Raw genomic sequence first — 23582 nt, 5'->3', positions numbered from 1 at the left:
ACCTGGTGTAGGTTTGCTGCTCACTTGATGACGAAGTTTTAGACGGATCAAATATATGTACCTTCAGAGGCAAGCACGAAATGGCGACATATGCTGGCAGTCCTCTTGATTGTTTGAATGCCTATGTCGCGGTACAGTGAAGGCCTCCCGAGAACGCAAATTCGAACACATCCATGTGTCGTTGGTGATACTTAAGTGATCCTCAAGTGTTGGGCGAGCATCAGCACAACTCATCGACGAAACCCGGGATTTCAGTATAGAGGCCTCCCTGTACGGTGTCATGCCCTGCCACTCGCGAGCAGACAACTTGAGTCCTTCCAGACTTGTGACGAAGCCGTGCTTCAAACCTCCATTGACGACGGCAAGGCTAGGAAGCTTGTATAAAGGCGTCACGAGTCTAAAGCCAATGGACGATCTCTGCCATCAATGGACAGTGACACTGTAGGGAACAAGCTATCCACGATGATGGTGACAATATTGAAAGGTGTTTTCATCAATAGTAAGCCTCCAGAAAATGAATAGAAGGAGTTGGAGTGAACGATCTCAATGATTCGCGGCAGCTGCATGGTGTGTCTTTAAAGATCGCCGTAGTCGGGCATCAATCGAGGTGCACCTCTTGAATTTCCACGACCCCGACGACAAAGAGACACCACCACCACCACTTCTTAATTGCAACCTTTTTTCGATTAAATCTGCACAGCGAACTTGAGCATTAGTCGCGTTCTTCTCGATCATCACAATCAAACACATCACCTCCTAATGCTACAATTCGAGCGTCTTCACCTTCTTCCTTCTTAACCCGTTCCCCTCTCGCGGCCTTTCAAGTCCATACGCGATGAGTGGAAAGCGTACCGCCCAAGAATACATCACTGTAAGTTGCATACTCGAGTCATACCGTCGCGACGCTGACATCAGCCACAGAAGGAGAACGGTTCGCAATTCCTCGACGGCGCGTTCGACGACAAGCCGCGACAAGCAACCGCCGCTCAAATGTCTGCTCGCAAGTAAGTCCGACTTCCGAGACCCGTGTCGCAATTGTTGTCGACCGCGTCTGCCCTTCTTCGTCTACGTTCCGAACGCGACAAGCAGATGGCTAACACAATTCGCAGGACCGCGACCCCACGAGGCCGGTTGAACCGCGCTGGCACTCCTCAGAGACGATTTCCTCCTAGTGCGAACACAACTCCGTTCAATCCAACACAGTCGTTTGGCAACGTCGGCAATGGCGTCGCATTCGGACAACAACATACAGACACCTCGGCAACACCTGGTGGTTTCAACTTCACTGCCACTACCGATAATAATCCCTTCGCCAATATTTCTTTCGCTCCGGTGAACGGAAACAACTCGTTCAATGCTGGCAATCAGAACAGCGAATCCGAGAGAGAAGAAAATCCGGGCGCTACAAAGCGAAGAAATTCTGCCCAAGGCAACACCGATCACGTAGCCAAGCCAAAATGGAGTGGTTTCACGCCGCTGCCCTCGGCCAACAACAACACATCACAAGGCTTCACATTCGGTGCAAGTCAATCACAAGCTCAGGCAGACCTGTCACAGAACTCGACCAACCCCTTCGGTGGCTTGTTCGGTGCTTCATCAAGTGCAGCCCCCGCTGTGCAGTCGCCTGCTCCACCTGCTCAGAACTTCCCGTTCGGTCAGACCAATCCGACATCCTCCACGCCTTCATTCGGTTTCGGCAACACCAATGGCACTCAGCAGAGTTCGTCCAACATGTTCGGACAGAGCAATAATAATAGCACATCGCAGAATGCTGCACCACAGTCACCGGCTCCGTCTGGCTTCTCATTCGGCGCTCCTGCTGCTACACCCCAACAGTCACAAGCTTCAGCCCCAATCTTCTCCTTCGGCGCAACTGCTACATCCACTCCACAACAGCCAGCAGGCGCTCCGGTATTTAGTTTCGGAGGTGCAGCTGCGTCCACGCCACAACAATCGACTCCTGCCCCTGTCTTCAGCTTCGGCGCCACGCCAGCAAAACCTGCAGCACCCCAACAAAGTACCTCATTTACCTTCGGCCAGTCTGCCAGCGAGACGCCAGCGAAACCTGCAGCACCGCAGCAAACCACGTCGTTTACGTTCGGCCAGACTGCCGGTGACACACAACAGTCTTCACTCAATGGCAATGTAGCATCGCCTACCACCACTGAGCCAAGCAAGCAAGTGTTCTCGTTTGGCAATCAGCCAGAAACACCTAAGTCGTCGAATCTTTTCGGTGCACCGCCTGCTTCAGAGCCAGCAAAACCGGTCTTCCAATTTGGTGCAACTGCTCAAGCCCCTGCAGAACAAGCTGCTCCTAAATCATCGGTCTTCTTCGGCAACACCTCTCAGAATAATGCAGAGCAACCAAAGTTCTCCTTCGGTGCTCCTCAGAACAACGCCGTTTCGCAACCAGAGAAGAGCAGCACGCCTTTCGGCGGCTTCAAGTTTGGCCAAGCAAGCTCAACGCAGACAGAGCCCGCTCCAAGCGTGTTCTCTCCCACCACAAATCCCACAACTACCAAGCCAGAGACGAGTACTATTGCTGGTGACACCCCAGGACCAAAGTTCGCTTCACTTGAACAGAGCGATACGGCCAAGACCAACAGTCCTCTTGTCTTCGGCAATGGTGCGACGGCGGGTACAAGTGTCACTCAGACTCCGTCACTGTTCGGAACATCGCTTGCAAGCCAAGTCTCTGCGCCATCAGCGGGTGTACTGAGCAGCAAGCCTACACCAGGCCTATTCGGTAGTCTTTACGGTGACTCGCCGGCTCCTTCGCCTATGTCTATGAGTAACCTGACTCCTCAGGCTGAGACATCGGCTCAAGCTGCAGCAAAACCTCCAATTTCTTCCGGCGGTCTCTTCACTCCAGCAGCCCCGAAGCCGACGACTGTGTCGTCCGAAGGCTCGCCACAAAAGACCACGACTCAGACTACTGCTGCTAACACCGCCCCGAAGAAAAGCCTATTTGGCACACTATCACAACCTGCACCTGCAGCCTTGACTCAGAAGTCTTCGGCTCAGACCAGTGCAGCCCCAAGTCGGTCTACAGAACCTGCTCCGACGCAGCGTCAAGTCTACACAAAATCACCAAGCCGTGTGCCTCCATTCTTGAACGGCGAGGGCTTCAAAGAATATGACAACAACTGGCGTCTACGAGCTCTCAACAGAGAGTTCAAGAGAAAGATTGAAGAGTGGGATGCCGATCGGTTCGATATTGAGAATCTCATCAAGCACTACGTGTCCGCTCGCGCTGCCGTCGGTGGTGATGTCGGCCTGTATCAGCGAGCCGTGGCTGGTTCGAAGCGCAAGAATGATGAACCAGAAGACGAAGACGTTCCTCCACAGTACAAGAAGGCACGATTCGCCGATGTGCCCGAAGACCAACCTGCGCCTGCAGCGTCGACCGGCACGTCAGGTGCTTCAGCATCTGCTGGTCCATCGGCCCCCTCAGCATTTACTGGTCCATCGGCTCCTTCAGCATTCGCCGGTCCATCCATGCAGAGAGCTAGTGCACCAGCTGCGACTCCTGTTGCGCCCAAACCTGTCAGTCCGGCCAAGGCTACTTCAATGTTCAGCAATATGATCCCAGCTTCATCCACCAAGGCTATAGAGGAGCCGGATCCATCTAAGCCGAAAAATCCATTCGCATCAGTGCCGCGCATGCCTGAGACCGACACAGCAGCGTTTCCTTCAGCGTTGACAGCATTCGCTGGTCAGACTCCTAAGAAGCCGATGTCAAACTTCTTCGGACAATCGTCGACTTCTACATCGAATGTCTTTGGACAATCGTCGGCGACTCCATCAGTTTTCTTCGGCAAATCCTCTAGCTCCACAACCCCACAGAAGTCCCCTCCAAAGAACAGCTTGTTTGGCTCGCTGGGCAACAGCGCATCGGTATCAGAAAAGCCGAAGAATAACAAGCGCAAGTCTATGTCCGATGACGAAGACGAAGAAGAAGTCGTCAGTGAAGACGAAAGCCCCAGAAAGCGCAACAAGAGCGGTCTTCAGAATGGCCCTGTTTTCTCCACTACTCCAGCCAGCACCAAGAAGACATCCATAAAGTTTCGTGGTCCGTTCGAACAAGACTCGGACGAAGACGAGCCCGAGAACCAGACCGGCGAAGATAGTGACTTTGCACCGAATGCCGAGGAGTCTGATAGTAACGATTCAGAGAGCGACGAGGGCGGCAGTGACAGCGAGGAGGCTGTCAACACTGCTCAACAAGAAGAGAGTGAGACCTCACGAGCTTCAGACGAAGATCATTCACAGGAGATTCAGAACAACCCCAACAAAGGCAAGTCGCTGTTCGATAGAATCGAGAAACCAGCAGGCAAGCCTGAAGAAGCTACGTCTGCCACTCAACCAGCAACAACCACGCCAGGCATAAAGTGGTCAGCACCCAAGTCGTCCGGTCTGACTCCAGAGGCTCCAGAGTTTTCCCCGATCACACCAGGAACTATTCGATCTCCATACAAGCCTGCTACTACCTTCAACTTCACACCCACACCCGCCACAAAGGCACCGGCTGAGCCGGGCGCTTCTGTCTTGCAAGGCGGTAGCGCGAGCTCATCATTCACGAAGTTTGAAGGCATGTTCGGTTCACGCCCCAGCACGCCTGAACCAGAGAAAGTGGCCAAGCCAGCCGAAGCTCCTACTTCTACTCCTGCAGCTGGTGACCAGACATGGAAGCAAGGCTCACCGATCAAGTTCAACGCTGAAGTGATCCCGCCGTCGCCACAGCCTTATACTCCTGTTACTCCAGCTCTCTTTGGCAGACTTGCTGGTACACAGACTACAGGAGGTGAAGGCTCGAACACCAACTCTTTGGGCTTCGGCTTCGGCAAACATCTCGCCCCTACCTCCGGTATCAGCTCTGGCATCTCGTCGCGAGCCACTAGTCCCGGCCTGACCGACAATGAGTCCGTTGCTGATACCAATACTGATAATGAGGCTGCTGACGCTGCACCCGCCGACCCGCAGCAGAACCTCATGGAGTCGCGTCCTGGCGAGGAGAACGACAATGTCTTGTTCGAGGTCCGAGCCAAAGCCCTCCTGATGACCCCCAACGAAGCCCGCGCCAAAGAACTCAAGCTCAAGCCCAACGTCTGGGAGTCCATCGCCATGGGCAACTTCCGCGTCCTGCAGGACAAGACCTCGAAGCGTGTACGCGTCGTTCTGCGCGCTGAACCAAGCTCCAACGTGGCTATCAACAGCTACCTGCACCGTGACATCGAGTACAAGACTCGCGATCAGGGCTCCAAGAGCGGTTCTGGTGCCGTTGCCGGCCGATTTGACTACAAGGGTGGTCTTGAGAACATCGTCTTGAAGGTTCGCAGTCCGGAGTTGGCACAGCAGATAGCGGATCTGTTGGAAAAGCACAAATAATACGCCAGGGAGCACTCTGGGTCGGAAATTTGTGCATTTGTATTATTTGGGAAACGAAACGGAAAACCACGAGCGACGGCGTTTTTTGTGAATTTGGCATTTTTAGGAATTCTGTATTGTTAGGGAGGACTCTGTGCTGTTGACCACCAGGGAGTGCGGCTGGTCGTTTCGAGAGGAAGTTGAGCTGTGGACCACCAGGAAGAGAGGCGGGTCGGAGAGAGAAGCGAGCTGTTGACCACCAGGATGTGCGGCTGGTCGGAGTGGGGAGTGAGCAGAGTCGGAGAGGAAGGTGAGGCGGATCGGAGAAAGACTCGAAGCAGATGGACGAAGACGGCGAGTCTCGGATGAGACTGTTAAGACCGCGTCGGCGAGCTCCTTGTGAGCTATTAAGACCGCAATGACTGCATAGGGAGGCCTTCGTCGGCGATCCCCTTGAGGGATCAGTAAGACCGCGATACCATAGTTGATAGAGAGATGAGAGTCCGATGACACCAGTCAAGCTCACTTCTGTGTTGATTGCGACTTCGTCGTGCCTGCTTTCGTCTCACCCGCATCATCTCACTTGCAATACTGGTCGACTTGAGACGAAGCTGATAAAGCAGCTCTTGCGGAAAGTACACATGGGAGAACGCACAAGACTACGCACGGACAGAGCACTCCCTGCGGACTCGATAGCGCTGGGATGGACTCGTGAGACGTAAGAAGATCATTGGAATTTGGTATCATGCATTGGACTGGTATTTGCTTGCACTGCTACGCCTCAGTCATGTCACACTGATGGCTTGTGACCGGTCCTGACGACCTGCGTGCTTGCTATGATGCCGCCGGTGCGCCAGAGCACTGGACACCCTCGATGCTCAAGAGGCTGATCCGGCCGTCCTTTGCAGGCTGAACAGCCGGAACGTTTGTGCCCACCGGTATCGTCTGCTTCATCTCGCCATGAAAAGTCTCGACGCTCACGAATCCTCAACGACAATAGTCTGCAGCCCCTTGGCCTCCCGGTTCTTGACATTCACCGCCTGCACATAGCTGTACAGCTTCTCCTTGGCACCCTCCTCGTCGTTGCGCTTTCTCGAGATGCGGACGCGGAGTCTGTAGGGGACGCCCTTGATGCCGGACTCCCAGACTTCTTGTTCAATTGCGGGTCGAGGCGGACGTCGGAGGTGCCCTGTACGGATGCGTTAGTTTGGGTGGGGGGTGTGGCAAGTTGGGGCGTGGTGTGGTGCTACGGAGGTGCGGTGTATGTTGTGCTTACCATCTGTTGGAGAGCGAAGGCCTTGATCTCTTTGATGGCGCGGGGTGCTCGCTTCTTGAAGGCTACGCCGAAGATCTGTATTGGTGGGCTTTGTTAGCGGGTACTTCTTGATTGTGGCGTTGTACGTATTCCGCAGACTCGCACGAATCCTTCATGGGCGGCTGTTGTGTCCGCCAGGCGCCTGGTCTCTTAATGTACACTTTCCCTCGAGCATAGACTGCTGCTTTCTCGCTGGGGTATTGTCCAAAGCCATCCTCTGACTCTCATCCCACAGTAGGCTTGCTCTTCCTGGGGTCTCTATCCTGGTCTCTATGCTGTGGAATGGGCTCAACGTACTCTCTTGTGCATGTGGATTGTGTACTCGCGGGCGACGACATCGGAGATGGCGGATCGGGTCTTCTTTGTGTTCCGCTTGGGCTGAGTCTTCTTTTCGTTCACCATCTTGACGGTCTGGTTTTCGCTGGTCAGTATGTGCTCTTGTGCGCTAAGATGGTGGGAGAAAGGGGCTCAGTGTGGGGAGAATTGGGAGGAGAAGCTCGTACATTGGTCGAAGACTGGTGAGTGTCGAGGGAGGTGGTGTAGACTGGTCGCAGGTTGCGATCTTGTGGTGAGGTCGTGGCTGCGAATGCGATGTGGGCGGAGATGGAAGCCAAGATTTTTCGAAGCTAAACTAAATTTGGCTGTACACCGGTTGACTGGTGTACTTTCGATGGCGGCAAGTGCTTCTCTCCTCTTGTCCTTGTGTTCACCTAGCGGAACATGGTGATTTTCACAATTTACTCGAGTCATTAACATGATGTTACATGGAAAGACTTGTCCATCATTATGCTCATTGACTGTGGGACCGTACAGAGTGCCGCCTAACAAGCCTGCGACTGGTCCACAGAATGACTTGCTACGAACTTATTCATCATAGCGAATCTTGCCTTCACTGACATCTGGATAGACATCAAATCTACGCTGTGTGTAGATCGGGATCCCCTTCCTCGTTTCCTCAATCTTCGCACCGTCGATCTCAGCATAAACGATAGCCTCCTTCTCCTCAGCTTCGGTAATCACCTCCGCGTTCGGATTGACGACCATCGAATGCCCAAAAGCATGATACGTGGCCTCCATATCTCGCGCAGGACTGCACATGGCGACATAGATCTGGTTGTCCATCGCTCGTGCCCTCGCTTGCAAAGTCCAGTGCATCGGTCCAGTCGTAGTGTTGAATGCACCAGGGTAGACGAACATGAATGCGCCCTTCCGTGCCGCGATTGTAGCCAGCTCCGGGAAGCGAACGTCGTAGCAGATAGCGAGACCGATCTTACCGTAGTCGGGGATGTCAACGATCGTGATCTTGTTCCCGGGAGACAAGACATCGCTCTCCTTGAACTTGATCTTGCCGGGAATGTCGATGTCGAAGAGGTGCGTTTTGCGGTGTGTAGCGATGAGTTCGCCTTTGGGAGAGAAGACTAGAGACGTGTTGTAGTACTTCTTGCCTTCAGGAACGAATTCTGGGATGCTTCCGCTGACGAGGTACGTCTTCGTCTCTGCGGCTACTGAGGAGAGCATGTGCCATGAAGGAGCGTCCTCCTTGGATGGTGGTGATGGCAAGATCTTCTCAGCGTAGTTGGGAAAATACTGGCAGCCGTATGGACTATTGAAGCACTCAGGGAGCACGATCATATGCGCGCCTGCCTTGGCGGCCTCGATAACCTTGGAACGAGCATGTGAGAGATTTGCTGTCTTGTCGGCGCCTTGAAGATTTGTTAGCCCGACTACTAGCCGCGCTTTCAGAAAGGACACGCACCTTACCTGCAGCCAGTTGGACGAGCGCCAACTTGAAGGGTTTCTTGAGCAGTCCTGCCATGATTGCAAGTGGGGGAGATGACTGAATCACGTATGAGAGGCTATAAGCAAACAACTTCCAACACTGTGTCGAGCTTGATGAAAGTAATGTCGGATTATAGATTCGTAGACGTAAGTGATCATAGATCTGGCAACTTGATGAGAGTCGCTTTCAAGAATTCAAGACGTAGTTTAAGTTGTTGGAGTCTGGAGGGTCGGGGAATTCGCCGAAGCCACTCGCCGAATGCATTACAACAGTTTTGTCGCTTACATAAGAGCGTGAATTCTTCTGATGGTCAAATGGTCCAATCATTTCTACTACCCTGGTAGTCATTGTACGAGGCACGCCGGTTGGTGAGGTCCGACACAATCGCCAACGAAGAATGTTGCTTGCCCGTCCTCGCTGAAACCGCAGTCAGATCACTTGTATGGCTGTGACATCCAGCGTGGCCTTACAGTTTCGTCAACATGGTAAGCCTGACGCTCACATCCATGACCTGCAGATCCGAGCCCTCCTCCTTTGGCAACAACACAGTACACATGGTCTCTGTTGTGAATGATTTGCCAGTGCCGATCCCAAGACCACCAATCATGCTGTTCATGTAGCGTAAAGACGCTTCCGTGCCCCAGCAGTTCCGTAGCCATTCGTTAGATACGTAGAGGCGTAGCAGTAGCGATATAGTTCTGGGATGCTGTTTCGGTAGATTCCTCAAAAATATCTGCAGACACCTCGTACCGCCCAGCACCAAGACCGTGTTTCTTGTTGGTTGCAGAGCAGCTATGTCCGAAGTCTCGTGGTAGGTCTGACGATCTGCTGGGATAGGCGTTGAGAGATCCAGAACATAACGCCGCAGGTCGCCCTCGCTTGTGCAATTTCCGGTGAATGGATTGGATTTCCTGACTTCGACACAGCTGCAGGCTGCTACTTCCACGGATTGTGAGAGTGCATCCTTGAAGATCTGCGAGCGAATTTCGAAAGGTAGATCGAGGAGTTTGATGGACTCTGTCTTTGTCTGGTGCATGGTGCTTCGCAAATGGTCGAGTAGAGAACAAGGAGAAAATAGAAGGGAAGTCTTTCTAGGCTGGGCGCACCATGTTGATTATTATTTCAGGTGCACCGACTTACCTGTGAATGGGACCAAACCCGAGGAACAGGCCCTGCATACCATTACGAGCACGGAAGGAATGAAAAGCACCGGTGGCTCGGGCAGCATCGACTCTCGTCCAAGTCAGCAGCTAGGGTTGCCTTGTTTCTCGCAATGAACCTTTGCCAATGCCCAGATATGGCTCGCGTCGCGATTTCATAAGCAAGTTGCGGTGACGGGTAATAGTTGCGTCCTCTCGGCGGCTCGGCACGGTCAGCAATGAGTAGCAGCGGAGCTCAGATCGGGACAAGGGAAAACATTCCAACAAGGTCACATCACAACCATGCCCTGGGAGATCGAGTGGGAGTCTGGCCGAAAGAGAACGAAGTTGACATCGGAGACGAAGTTGAGCGCTCGCGCGAGAGATCGAGTGGAGCTATGTTTCGTAAGGCCAACCAATAGCAGATGCCTAACGCCAAGCATACATCTTACCGTTCCTGCCCTGTCAACCCTCGTTCCGTCCTCAGCTGTCTCGGTACGGGCGACTTGTCATTCGCTCTTACCACATGATACGGCCTTCGCTACACGAGGCTGTACCTTCCCGTGATCGAGACCACTCTGGACCGGCGTTTCGATACGAATTTTGACTGCGCTGCTCGGTGGCACTCGTCCAAGAAATGGCAATGACCCTCAAGCCTTACGCTACGACACTCAACCTCGAGCTTGATTGAGATTGGCATCAACTGTGAGTGCTTGATATTCTGCCAGATACGATCCACACGAACACGAGGAACTCTACTCAACAGCAGCTTGACGGTCACGTTCTGCGGCGACTCGTCCCGGGCTACTGTGTTTGTTCGCCGGCGAAATCTAGCAGCTGATCTAGATCGATGGACACGAGCTCGCTCCCTCGTCAGCCGGGAATGGTCCCGTACCAGCACTTAGCTGCTTCTAGACAGGACCAAGGAGTCCGTCCGACTAATCCTCGAAAGGCAAGCAGGTTGTGCCTGCCAAACAGAGCCTCGTACAGATCTGCATTTGACCCCATGCCGAGCGACTACTTCGAAGAAACGTGCCTCATTGGCATGTATGAATGCGATGGTTTTGTATCAAGGTCATCTCCCAACCGTCGCGCCTGTCCAACATTGGCGCAAGCACTATATGAAGCACCCCCAACACGTCTATCACCGCCTTTCAACAGTATCGCATAGTCCAAGTTCTGTATTCTGCGTACTCGTCATTCCCTGGCTACTGTCTGTGACAGTTCGCTCTCGCGCATACTCACGTTCAAGTCGCCGCAACCTTGATCAGGACAGTCTTCGTCTCCAAGAAGTTGTCCAACGAGACCTTGTGTCCCTCCCGACCCTGGCCCGATTGCTTATAGCCGCCAAATGGCACGTCCTTCGCTCCTGTCGGACTTGTGCAGTTAACTCCAACAGTTCCGCTGTCCAATGCCTTTGCGAATCTCATGGCGCGATCGATGTTCTTGGTATACACAGAAGCGTACAGACCGAATTCTGTGTCGTTGGCCTTTTTGATGACTTCTTCCTCGCTCTCGAACGTGTTGATGTGAATAACAGGTCCGAAGATCTCTTCCTTCATCACAACTTCGTCCTCACCCGTCTTCAAGAAAACAGTCGGAGCAACAAAATAGCCGCCCTTGACATCTCCAGACACTTCCAGAGGCTCCCCACCAAGCACTAGCTCACCCGCCTTGCGAGCGAGCTCGATATACCGTTGCACATTGTCATACTGGACCTTGTCGGCCTGTGGTCCATGATTTGTATCCGCATCTGTGGGATCACCTGGCTTGATCTTCACAAACCTGGCCTTAAACTTCTCCACGAATTTGTCTGCGATCTTGGAATGCACGTAGAGCCTCGTGTTCGCCATGCATACCTGGCCCGAGTTCCACTGGACGGAGTGCTGTGTCTCCTCGACAGCAGCGTCAAGATCAGCATCGTCAAAGACTATTGCTGGGCTCTTTCCGCCAAGCTCCAGAATGACTGACTTCAGGTTGGACTTCGCGGCTGCTGCCTGAATGGTCTTTCCAGTCCTGCACGATCCGGTAAAAGACAGCGCCCGGACATCCATATGAGAGCTCAGCACCGCGCCTGAAACATTGCCATGCCCAGAGAGGACGTTAAACACTCCTGGTGGGAATCCAGCTTTCTCGATCAGTCCAGCAATATAAGCCGACTATGCTTCATTGTCAGCAACCAGACATTCGGCTTCCGAACCAGGGATCGTCTCTCCTTCGGGAAAGAACTCACAGTAAGCGGCGCCTTCTCACTACTCTTCACGACAACCGTATTTCCCGCCATCAACGCTGGTGCGCTCTTCTTCGCAAAGAACAACGCAGGGACGTTCCATGGGATGATCGCCGCCACGACACCGTACGGCTGCCTGAACGTCAAATTCACGAATCCAGGTGTATTCAAACTACTCGTTCCCTGAGCGTCGTAGCCCACTTCGGCGTAGTGGTCGTAGTCGTCGGCAGCAGCAAAGGCGTCGATGTATTGGGAGACGGGCCGGCCCATGGACATGGCTTCGAGCCATGCGAGCTCCTTATGGGAGGCGCGAATGAGGGAGGCGAGCTTCTTGAGGTGCACGCCGCGGTCTTTGGGGGAGAGGGCGGACCAGGAGGGGAAGGCTTTTAGGGCTGCTTTGACGGCGGCGTCGGTGTCTTCGGCGGTGGCTTCGCTTACTGTTGGGCTTGTGAGAGTTGGCTTCGTGGGAGTTTGTGGGGGCGTGGGCTGTAGGGTAGAGACAGAGAAGCTTGGGGTGTTTATACCTTCGGCGACCTTTTCCTGGGTATGTGGCGAGTAGATTGGGAAGGTCTTCTTGTCGGATGCTTCGACGAACTTGGGTGGCATTGTCAATGAATGCCCTTGATCGAGCAGTTGTGTTTCTGGCGACCTACCTTGCCATTGATGAACAGCCTCGTCTCGATCCGTTCTGGTTTCGACATCTTGGCTGATTCTCCTTTTAGTCGTAGCGGCTATGAGTTCTGGATCGCTGGCTGGTACTGATACTGGTGGTGGCCTCTTCTTTGGTATATATAGTGGCAATTCACACCCAGTCGCTACTTCGATTCAGGCCCCGAAGCTTGTCGCACACTCTTACAGCAAACGAGGTTTTATTGCTGATGTAATTGTCGGGCTCCTCGCACTTTGTCCTTTATAAGTGGTAGGTACTGATGTCAGGCTATAGGTCGAATTCAGCCGGCTTCATATTAAGCATCAGTAGATTGACCCCGCAGATTGTCATACGGCTCTGTTACTACGATGAGCATTTGTAGTGGGGCAGCGGAGGACTAGTTCACGCTATGGGACACAAAACGGCAGTGCAAGTGCACTTGCCGAAACAAAGCCGCTGTCGTGAATCATGGAGGTGGAGGCGGAAGTATCTTGCCGAGGACCATCCGTGGGGATCTAGATTCACGGGCTTTGCATTTCGATGAGCAGGAGTGACGAGGTCAGCACGCCTGAGAAGTATGCCGGCGAAGGTAAAAGGTGAGCACGCCTAAGAAACATGCCTGAGAAGCTGAGACATTGCATGCTCGTTGAATATACATCGGAGATACGTGCATCTTTCCCAATGAAGCATGCCAGGTCGTGTTTACTCGTGCTTACTGCGTGCTGCGAAAGTCTATATCGACTGCATGGTTTCGAGTGATTAGGACTGCATAAGCCATTGCCGACGACGCAGAAATGCTCACAATGTAAGCAACGTTAGGTAGCCTTGCAAGATGGATTCGCAGTGACAGGCGTGAACGGGACCAAGGTCGTCAACTACCTCATTGTTGAGTGGCTAACAAGAGGGATCAAGGATATGACATTGATCGAAGAGGTTCGACGAAGTGCCTGCTGACTGGTCAATCGCGCGCTATCCACAAGCAATATTGTCGAAGAATCGGCCGTACGTCAGAGGACAGTGCTCAGCCAGCCGTCAGGACCTGAAACGCCGGTTCACGACGTCGAGCCCTAATGAATGCGTAGATCAGTGAACGATTGCAGCATAAGTGCGCATGTCGATGCCATCAGACTGTGCTGGAGTGACGACGGTCTCCACCAGAGCATGTGGTTTTAGATATGTCGAACATGACGTTGCGCAATGAGACGCCAACTTTGGCGCGTCGGTCTCTGGAGGTGGTTCAATGCGTTGAACTTCTGAAGGTGGCGATCGTGGGTTGACAAGCAATGCTGGCTTCGGCCTCTGCTGGCGACCCTCGTGGGAGGTTTCGCGATGTGCTTGGGTGATACATTCAGCCATGGGAAGCACCTCAGTCCTCATGGTGACGGTGAGATATCAGGTATAACATCTCCTCTGTCGACAACACCACAGTAGGCTTGACTCAGAATTGTCGTGGGGCACTGTCTACCTTTACAGTGAGATGCTGTCTGGACTTGCTCGTAGCGTGAAGGGAGGTCCAAAATTGCCCGGACCACGTCGCAAATTGTCCATTGGCGGCAGAAAATTCCTTTCGGCGTCATGATCTCAGCCGGCTAGTGACGCTGTAGCCGCTGTCATTGCACGGTGAGCTGCAGATGACACCCTTGTGGCAGGTCGCATGGTAGGACAACCGCGTTTTTGACAGTTTTGACAGCTCGTGGAACAGTGGAATTAGGGCTTGGTCTTGCCGCGCGATCACCGCCCATGTTCCAATTTTACCGTTGGTCAAGAAGGGTGCCACGTCCACAGAAGAGCAGATCCATTGCTCGGAGGAATGACCTTCAGCAGAAGTCGTCAATACACTGCAGTGGTGGATGCGGTCGCCTTGTCGTTAAAACCATTCGACTCTGCAAGTCGCCAAATGTGTCGTTGTCTGCGTCGGCAACACCACCGGTTTTTGGCTCTCCAGAAATCCAGATGACGCGAAGCTCGCTTGCTTGACCAATCCGCCGATTCGCTAAGAATACAGGGGGAATTCCGGTTGACTAGCAGTCTCAGCTGTCCAATCCGCGGTAGACTCATCGTGTTTGCTGTGCTCGGTAGAGTCGCTGTATGCACGCTAAGGGGATGTAGCAAACAAACTCGGTGCCGCCAGGAAACTTGTCGAAAGTACACATGATCAGCCTCTATTGCCTCAACATCGAAAGACGCTGTGTTGAACAAACGCATTGGCAGCCTTGCGATTGACTTGTCGCACCACAGCTGTCATATTGTGCTTTATTTTGAGCTGCCTAACGCTACCGCATGAGCGTTGGGACCCAGAGTTTTGAGCGGCCCTTGATTCGTTCTTAAAACGCCGTGATGGCTAACGGCCTGGACTGAACCTCTTCTGCGGGATCCGCAGTCAAATCTGGAAAAGCCAGCCTGCATACGGACGAAGGCATCTGCTTCCCCCGGCAGTAAGAATAGCCTGGCCAATGCGAATGTGATTGACGATGCGACGACTTAGCCAGATACAGCAACACAGAATTGACAAAACTTGTTCATGATGCCCAAAGAGCAGTCCAGTTCGTGCACAAGAGCAGAGCGCCTGCTTAGCATGCGTTGAGACGCAGATGGATTGAATCACCGGTTTGGGGCCGCATTGGGAACTGAGCTGCCACGAGGTAGTCGCCTCTCGGGAGGCAGCGTATCTTTGACCCACAGACTTACAAGTCCTTGTTTGTAAGACGGAAGGAAGTGTGTGATAAGTCTTAAGCTCATCTCAATGCCGGCTGCGAGCCGCAGCTACGTTTCCGCTTCCCCCACACATCGGAGAGCTTCAGATTTGAGTATGTTATGCTCGACTGCCTGGAGTGAGTAATTCGTAAGGCGACAGAGAAGGTCTCTTGGAAGTGGGCCACCATTTGTTTGCTCTCTGAATACACTGTGCAGCAATATATAGGCCACTCAAGACCGTTTCTGTCAATTGGCGTCTGTCACACTCGCTCATAGTAGGAGAGCTTGCATTGCACAGCACGTACCTCTAATGAAATTCCGTTGTATCCCGAGCCTCTTCACCGCCAGTACCGACTTGAACGATATGTCACCAGTCACTGTTGGCCCTCGAGCCGCTAAAGACGAGTTCATGCGCGCATTGAATCTCGATCCCTCCAACACCCACCATGAAGGCTGCTATCGAGCAATGAGAGTGAGTCTGACGCCATGGTCTTGTCAAACAAATGGCAGAACTGATGCACGACCAGGATGAGGCTATCAGAACGTACAAGAGACTGGAGAGTGATCGCAGTTGTCTCGTCGATGAGAAGCGTCGCGATCCGAGTGTCATGCCGCCTTTCTTCTGGCATCACATCACCAAAGAACGTCAGAGAGCTGCCATTATCGAAACATGGCAGCACGCGCCAGTTGGCAGCATTCAGAGACAATTGTTCGACCGAGGCGCCACCACTGGCGAACATGAACCAAACTGGGTGACACATTGGCTGCTGTACAGTGTCTTCCGTTCCCGAGATGTACGCAACAATCGCAACCGTCGTGGAGACAATGAGAAGGGTTCTGGTAGGGCTCACTTGCAAGCCTCTCGTCTGCATGGCTCACATGACCTCGCAGGAAGTGGCCGGCATGAAGTGAGCAAAGTCTACGACCCGGCGCGAGACCAACATCGCTCCCGGCATCATTGATCTGCTCAATAGTCGGACCAAGGGTGATACACAAGGCGGCAGGCTTTCGGCAACGTCTCTCACACACTGGCGTCGTCGGCGGCAATATCGGAGTTGGTCGGCGAACTTTGGCATTTGCGGCGAACGGCAACTGTACCGTTTAGACTGTCAAGTGTATTGAAGGAGAAAAGCTGGCTTAATCGTCCATTTAGTCGTCTTTATCATCATCGTCGTCGCCGTCTTTCTTCTTGCCTTTGTTGTTCTGTTGTCGCTCGTGGCGCAGCGCTTTGGTGACTTTCTCATCGCCGGCCTCATCCTTGGTCTCGTCCCACTCGACGTCGTACTCGTGTGCTACGGCTTTAATCTCTCTGCGCATGGCATTCGCATCTTCGAGAAGGTTTTCCCATTCCTGTATATTGAAGCCCTTCGCCTGATAGAGCTTGTTCTGGCGAGAAGAGACCGTGATGTTCAGGGCTTGTCGATAGGAGACTTCTCGATTGTGCCACAGAAACCAAAGATAGCCACCAATGAGAGTGGACAGGCCCACAAGGTAGGTCACAGGCTCCATGACGTCCCAGCCAAGGTCAGTTTCGAACGTCAGTCGGTAGACAATGTACCAATACGCCATGAGGCCACCACAGCCGCCAAGAGCAATTCGCTGTGCACCCTTGTGGGCTGCCTTGTCGCACTCTTCCTTGATTGATGCCAATGTTGATATCCGCTTCGCTGACCGTCTCAGGCGCTGACGGAGGTAGAAGGTGCGGTCATTGAATGAGGGGACAGCCACTTTGATGACTTCGTTGTGGCCCTCGATTTCAACCTCGAATTCTTTCGCGCGAGCTGCATCTCGGATGAAGTCACCTATATCTGTGGATGGTGACCATCTGACGAATTCTCCGTCGTCTTCTCCTGAGCCCTCTCGACCGTCGCCAGAATAGCTCTGTACACTGCCTTCGCTGCCTAGCTCGCCATCCGAGTCAGCCTTCTTCTTCGGCTTGATCTCGTCCTCTTTCGACTCCATTGCACGGAAGGTAACCGATCGGACTTTGTTGCTATCTTTTGGATCCAGGGCCGGCAGCTCTGCTTGTATGAGCCTTTCAAGGTAGGAGAGCGGCTGCTGAGGGTGCACGAGCAACGCCAGTGGCGCCACATCCTTGCGGTCCGAATTATGATCGGCAGTCGTCAGAGGAAGAACGAGTTTCAGCAGACGGGCAGGAGTCGTGAGCAGTTTCCCTGCCGTTCATGTCAGTGTAAGAAGGCACCGAGCTGAGCTAGGATAGCTGAATTGTGGTTTCCTCACCCTTGGTCATGGCGCCTGCTGATCGCTGACGGGCAACAGGAGCCTCATCGGCGCCTTCCCTGTGCCACGGGCGCTCCCTCTGACGGTCCTTTTGGTGATCCACCACATCGTTCATATCGGACAATTCGTCCGCTGTGGCCCTGTCATGAAGATCTTTTGCTCTAGCTTCAGAGGTTATCGATCTACGCAGCAAGTTTGTTGACAGCTGCCTGACACTGCTCTCGGGAGCCCTCCAACGGGACAATGATTGTATTGATATAGAGCGGTAGACATGGCTACTGCGTGGGCCGATCTTGGGAGTGAGGCTCATTCCCAGATGTAACAATCGTTCTCTGGCAGCCATTGTGACTTGCTCTCCTCTGCCCCAGAATGTGTGTCAGATCAGACTTCAGTAAGATTCAAGAACTCGCTGCGCATTGCGATCGTTGTACACGCTGGCCCTCAGGTCATCAATCACTGCTTTCAAATGCTACCGCCCTGGGAGATGTGTGCAGAGCAGTCGGACTTGCTGCGCCATGATTGCAAGCGCGACTAAGATCACCTGCACCTGTCTTTCACGAGTCAGGACCGGCAATCCCAATCTCCAAGCAAGTTGGCAAGCCGTCGCGTATTGTTCAACGCCCATACGTCATTTGCCAAGCGCTTATGTCGGCATACTTCAATCTACCTCCGATCCAATCACTCTTCCCTCTCGTGCAGACCAGCTACATACCTACCTCGTCTTTCCTCATAACGAATGGAAACATCGCACCCACCCAGGTAGCAGTTGGTGCTGCCATGGCACGGTAAGTGACGGCTCGCCTCAACCCCATTCCTGTCGAGGAGCGTGTAGGAGATGAAGGGAAAGAAGAAGTACAAGTTGATGGGAAAACAAATACTGGTACTTTCTCAATCGAGTGAAGGTCCGCGGCCGCCAAAGCTATCACTTCACCCAGTCGGCCAAGGCGTAGTCACTGCATTCTGCATATGGCTAGGTCATCCTGTCTTGTATGTGGGGTCACGTATGATGGCAGAGGAGGCCAGATTCTTGAGGGACACTGAGGAACTCAGGCTGATAGACGGCACGGCAAGGTCAGTGAGTGTCATTCAGATGTCTTCGTGATTTTAGATCTAATATGAGGTAAAACCGATAAAATGAATGGCTGAAACACGCTCCAGCCAAATTTGCATACTCTGTCACCAATCCTAGTCCTCCTGCCAGCATGAATACTATACAGTTGCCTGCACTCTTGCTGCTGATCTAGATGTTGAGGTCAAGGAGAAACTTCATGAGGAACAATTTTTCTCTTTTCAAGTCATGATTCATGCCGCTCGGTCGTAAAGGGTCATGGTCGTAAAGCGTCGTTATATGTCGTAATACTGTGCCTTCTATGTCCGTGCAATGCAAAGGATGATGCAAGTGCTCGCTTCAGTGATGACGGGATTGGTAACGGCCATAGGGCTGGCGCGAAGACGGTGGGTGCTCGCTGTGCCTGGAACTAGCCATGTGCCGGGAGGAATGTACTGCCGTACTCGATGGCATGGCATGGCGATTGCCGAATTCGGGCGAGCTGCCACCAGATCGACTTCCCGGACTGTCGTAGTACTGATATGATCCGCTGTCTAGCGAGGAATTGCTGTCCCTGTTCGTATGTCTACCAGATCCGACCGGAACGGGATTGCCTTGGATCACTCCGCCGTGGGCAAATCCCGTGGGATACATTCCATCATTCGCCGAGAAGCTTCGACAGATGTTGAATGCAATCAGAGCTGCAGCCTCTCTCGCGGCCTGCTCAGACCTTTCCAGACGAGTTGTCTGATATTCCCGGTTGTTGACCATTACCTTGCATCGGTAGCCTCCATTACTATATGAGACAGCATAGCGTGGCTCTGGCCAGTGTCGCCGTTGGCAAAGACCTGTTCACATACCGTGTTAGCTCAGATCTTCAGCCATGACGCGTCTTCTGCAAGCAGTGAGCAGAGATGGTTGGGCATCATGCCTTGCCGAACAACGCAGGTCTCGAGAGTGGCAGGGTTTCTCAGAAGTGAGGCATAAGTGCTGCCTGAGGGTGGTCGAAAGTCAACACGTACTCGACAGATAGTGGATATGCAACATTGCTGAGGCTGAGAATCTCGACTAACAACCGAGTACCAAAATATGTCCCAAAAAATTTCCTTACAGACTCGTGATAGCACCTGTGTCGAAGGCCTCTGCCGCTCACGATCTTTCCTATAAGTATGGACGCACCTGGACACTCATCATGGTTTATTTGAGGATGAGAATGTGTTTGACCCGAAGCCAATACTGAGGTCCCTTAGCACTATCATATGGAACGTCTCCATATCGCTGGCAGTGCGGGCTATTGTGAATGCGAAATTGACAACACAGCAAGTGGATCGAGCAGCCAATGCGTGGGGCAAGCTCTAGAATTCCACAGTGGCCAAATGCAAGTGGTGAGGCCACGAGGTATTGGTCGATGGCATGCAGCAGAAAAAGACTTCTTCTCGGAACGTCGTAACGCAGTTGCTGCGCTGGCAACGGTTTTCACCAGTGCTGAGATCCTGACGCTCGGGGCGCTGGACAAGCGCCTATCAGATCGAAAGCCGACGTAGATCCAGGCCTGATAGCTGATTCGTGAGGACCCATAATGACCGAGTATTTCTTACGATAGCCCATGCTACCCGCTGCACATCATACTTGAAGCTCATGGATTTGCACGAGGCGCTTTGACCGGTGCATTGCTGAGTTTTGCTCAAGGAGCCCGTTGCAGACATCACCCATGTTTAGGTCAGGGCGCCCGTGGACTTGCTGATCTTGAGAGTGGGGCTTGCTCATGAAACCAGCGTGGTAGAATCCATCATTCGACGACGCACCTGCAGCAGGCGACCATCTGGCATTGGGATGAGACTTAAGCCTCTCAGCGACGGCGTGAACCGAAATTCGAATGAGCCGCCAGCTTGGGTGCAGAATTCGAACCTTTGCCGTAAGTACCACCCTCAGGCTCGAGCGATACGCTGCATAGATTGACCCGCCGTGAATGGGCACAATCTCTGCTTAGCTAGGTGGAGTGGCTACCGGTGGTGCATGCTTCATGCACGAGTGAGTTGTCAAAAAGTTGAATCCTGCGGCGATTCGCGAAGTCGAGGTTGCTGTTGGGGAAAAGCCTTCAGGAGCTGGGCCACTGAAATAGGCGCTTCTGGAGGGGCGTCTGATTCTGGACCTCGAGTGCTTGGCACAGTGATGAACTCCTGATCTTTACTGATCTTTGAAACGGCTACGACGTGTGTTGTGCATCACGCGTGCGATTATGAGCAAAATCAGACCCTGAAAATGTCCATCGCAGCCAGCGAACCTCACGTCAATTACCGATAGTGCGTGTGCGGCACCTGACGCTGCGTTTGCCTAACGCAAGCCCCTGGCAAGCTCGTGGTTCGCGCTCGCCCCAACTTGCATGCGCACTTCTTCCCTGCTCTGCTCGGGACTGGAGGACCAGTGCAGGCTGATGAGCGATACGCGAGGGCAGAGTCTGTCATGACATGATGGCATACGAGGTGAGACATGTAGCCATCGGTACCTAGTTAGCCAGACGAGCGAGCTGCAAGCAATTCTGGCCTGGCCGAGCACTCCTGGTTTCGGCATCAGAGGCAATTCTGTGCCTGGCTTCAGGATGGTGAGTCTAGTGACGGGCGCCAAGGTTGAGACAGACTCCATTTGCGTATCTCATCCACGGCTGCATGAGGAATGGCATAGATCGGATGCATAGGCTCGATCTCGGTGCCATCCTCGAACGCGGCGATGTCTCCATCTTCCTGCGGTGTCTTCTTGACAGCCCACCAGGAGAACGCGGAAGCGAATTGACCTGGCTCTTGTGGTGTCTGATACCCATGATGATGTTCCGTTGTGCTGATTCCCGACAGTGTGTAACAAGTGTGGTACGAATCTGGGTTCCTGCAACGCTTTAGTCGGAAGAGCATGGGAAAAAGGTGAGGCACGTACATTGACGGCTTATCTCGCAGACCACCCGGCAATGCTTGACAGCAACACATTATGTAACGAGCCAGGCCTTCCGCGCTATACAGATCTCCAGCAGAATCCTCTTCGTACTGCTCAGGAGTAGATGGTCCGAACAGTGCATTCTGGATCATAGGCCAGCAACCACCAATCCAGTGGCTGTAGCAACCATCCACGAGTTTGTTAGTGCGGCCTGCTATGCCACCCTCCGGTGCGTATTGTCTCGAAGACAACCACCAAAGCAAGGCGTCGACGTCTAGAAACTTCGCGAAGGTCTCTTTGGGGTCACCGAGCAGACAAAGGCGCCCAAAGCACAGAACACATACGCACCGTGAGCCTCATTGCCAGGCGTGCCAGAGATACCGCCTTCGTACGTTTGACATCGTGAGATATACTCACCAATTCCGTCGTCAAACGTCTTGAAGCCGGCAGCCCGTGATGGGGCGTCATGAGGAAGCTCCATCGGCAAGTTCAGCAGCGATAGGATCACTAGAGCGCAGTATGTGCCTCTTGTATCCTCTTCGGCGCCCTCACTGATCTGAAACCCGCCACTTTCCTTCTTCAAGCGACCAAGCCACCGCCACATAGCCATGCGATCTATCAGTCGATAGTTGGTGTCTCCTCCCACAATTGCAATGCTCAGTATGGTACCGTACGTTGTGGCCAGATGCGACTTTCACGTCAACATATGCGAAAACGATTCCCTGCGTGGAGCTGTTGACTTACATTGTGACCATGCCCGCCCCCAAAACCTCCAGTAGCGTTCTGCAGGGCAAAGAAAGTGTTGAATACACTGAGCCGGTTAACAACATCAATCCGAGCAAGATTGCACGGCTACGCACCTGCTTCTTGCAAATGCTATATTTTCTCCAAGGAAATGCAATCCCAATAGACCCCAGTACACGAGCCACGGCCGACTAGCATCCAGACCGACGGCACGAGCAGGAAAGCGTGCAAGATTGTTGCGTAGAAACTCGGCATGGTCTTCCACACGCAGCTTTGGGATGCCAAATTGGTTGAATGCCAAGGGGTTCTCACGGGCATCAAGAGCGGCAGCCAGCAACGGGAGACACTCATCAGTAGTTTCATCCTGAGCTATCGAAGTTGCAGTGACGACCTCGTCCCTCAGTGGTGGTAGGGTTCGAAAGTGCGACGGTATTGAGAATATATCAGCAAGGTCGTCGTCTTGGGGAAGCATCGTGTGAGTTTGCTGCCGATGGCCTGGTTGTTGTCGGCGTTGATGATTTTGACCATCAGGATTTGTACTCCTGATGAACTGCGCACGAGTGCGAACACGCCGCATGAGGCACGTTTTGATCGCAGTTCCGATGCATATCCCTTCGTAGGTGGTCAGTGTGGTAGTAGGAGTCTATGCAGAGAGGAGGTTAGTAAGGAGGTCCACTGAGCGGTCAGGGTTAGGGCTTTCGGCCTGCCCCAAAGTGTGATCACTGGCAGTGCTCGTGCCTGAGTCTTTGTCGTTGCCCTTCAGCATCAAAAACATGCCTGTAACAAGTGGTCTTCAATCAAAATCGGCACATTGCAGGCCTGTTTCCCGCTGGAGTCAACGGCACTATTGACACATTGAGTGCATGCCGCTGCCTCAGGTCGTGCGCAACGATTCGCGAGTGTATTCTTTCACGCGCTTGGTCCCCTCCAGCTCCGGCTTTGCAGTAGCTCACCGCCTCTCCAACAACACGCGCTTGCAGCGCGTAGCCCAGTCCTTCAATCTGGGCGTTGACTTCATCGACGACTGCCTCTGAACAAGCAGCATCAGCATGAGAGGTCAACGGCGCATCAGAGTATAACTTTGCAGCATTGTCATTATACTTCAGGTACAGGTACGGGAGACTTCTTGATCTATGGTCTCCTTTCAGGCACTGGGAACTTTGGTGAGGTTAAGCCATTACTGGAGGCTTGCCTGTTCAGCACTAGTTAGAGGCAAGGGGCCAATGACCTGCATGGCCCAGACCGCTCACAGAAGTGAAGCAGCAGTTGGCTTTCTTGCCGGAGGATTTGGGAGTACTCCGTCGTCTCAGGTCCTGCTTTTCGTGACACCAGAGCTGTCGAGTTCCCCGTGCAGAACAGACCGATCGGCTCTCTGGCCTGTGCGTCTGTGTTCGTCGCTCAAAGCTGATGAACATGCTCGTGTCGTAGTGGCGCAAGCTGATGGCCCAGA

The 23582-nt window shown here is 53.2% G+C and overlaps 8 protein-coding genes across 8 annotated transcripts; 2 read left to right on the top strand and 6 right to left on the bottom strand.

Annotated features, from left to right (window-relative positions):
* Positions 1-835: 835 nt before the first annotated feature.
* AB675_1942 (uncharacterized protein) lies at positions 836-5388 on the top strand (the record flags this gene model as incomplete). Its single annotated transcript, XM_018141871.1, has 3 exons — positions 836-871; positions 922-1004; positions 1110-5388. 3 exons carry the CDS (start codon positions 836-838, stop codon positions 5386-5388), a joined length of 4398 nt encoding a protein of 1465 aa, XP_018003004.1.
* A 956-nt stretch (positions 5389-6344) lies between these two features.
* AB675_1941 (60S ribosomal protein L31-B) lies at positions 6345-7084 on the bottom strand (the record flags this gene model as incomplete). The annotated part of the gene is made up of 4 exons (XM_018141870.1): positions 6345-6459; positions 6516-6556; positions 6644-6718; positions 6980-7084. 4 exons carry the CDS (start codon positions 7082-7084, stop codon positions 6345-6347), a joined length of 336 nt encoding a protein of 111 aa, XP_018002958.1.
* Positions 7085-7546: 462 nt separating this feature from the next.
* On the bottom strand, positions 7547-8498 carry AB675_1940 (Hydrolase C26A3.11; the record flags this gene model as incomplete). The annotated part of the gene is made up of 2 exons (XM_018141869.1): positions 7547-8385; positions 8444-8498. The coding sequence occupies 2 exons, from the start codon at positions 8496-8498 to the stop codon at positions 7547-7549; spliced, it is 894 nt and encodes a 297-aa protein (XP_018002864.1).
* A 430-nt stretch (positions 8499-8928) lies between these two features.
* AB675_1939 (uncharacterized protein) lies at positions 8929-9498 on the bottom strand (the record flags this gene model as incomplete). The annotated part of the gene is made up of 1 exon (XM_018141867.1): positions 8929-9498. One exon carries the CDS (start codon positions 9496-9498, stop codon positions 8929-8931), a length of 570 nt encoding a protein of 189 aa, XP_018002893.1.
* A 1350-nt stretch (positions 9499-10848) lies between these two features.
* AB675_1938 (Aldehyde dehydrogenase) lies at positions 10849-12532 on the bottom strand (the record flags this gene model as incomplete). The annotated part of the gene is made up of 3 exons (XM_018141866.1): positions 10849-11760; positions 11835-12425; positions 12485-12532. The coding sequence occupies 3 exons, from the start codon at positions 12530-12532 to the stop codon at positions 10849-10851; spliced, it is 1551 nt and encodes a 516-aa protein (XP_018002861.1).
* A 3006-nt stretch (positions 12533-15538) lies between these two features.
* AB675_1937 (uncharacterized protein) lies at positions 15539-16136 on the top strand (the record flags this gene model as incomplete). Its single annotated transcript, XM_018141865.1, has 3 exons — positions 15539-15646; positions 15702-16014; positions 16066-16136. 3 exons carry the CDS (start codon positions 15539-15541, stop codon positions 16134-16136), a joined length of 492 nt encoding a protein of 163 aa, XP_018002735.1.
* Positions 16137-16323: 187 nt separating this feature from the next.
* Positions 16324-17530, bottom strand: AB675_1936 (Calcium uniporter protein 5, mitochondrial; the record flags this gene model as incomplete). Its single annotated transcript, XM_018141864.1, has 2 exons — positions 16324-17348; positions 17416-17530. 2 exons carry the CDS (start codon positions 17528-17530, stop codon positions 16324-16326), a joined length of 1140 nt encoding a protein of 379 aa, XP_018002750.1.
* A 3527-nt stretch (positions 17531-21057) lies between these two features.
* AB675_1935 (Protein farnesyltransferase subunit beta) lies at positions 21058-22604 on the bottom strand (the record flags this gene model as incomplete). The annotated part of the gene is made up of 5 exons (XM_018141863.1): positions 21058-21343; positions 21392-21565; positions 21733-22079; positions 22133-22199; positions 22249-22604. The coding sequence occupies 5 exons, from the start codon at positions 22602-22604 to the stop codon at positions 21058-21060; spliced, it is 1230 nt and encodes a 409-aa protein (XP_018003102.1).
* Positions 22605-23582: the final 978 nt, after the last annotated feature.

Source organism: Cyphellophora attinorum, assembly GCF_001299255.1.
Source record: "Cyphellophora attinorum strain CBS 131958 chromosome Unknown Contig6, whole genome shotgun sequence".
Lineage (NCBI taxonomy): Eukaryota > Fungi > Ascomycota > Eurotiomycetes > Chaetothyriales > Cyphellophoraceae > Cyphellophora > Cyphellophora attinorum.
The sequence above is the reverse complement of the archived record's forward strand: the minus strand, read 5'-3'. Positions and strand labels throughout refer to the sequence as shown.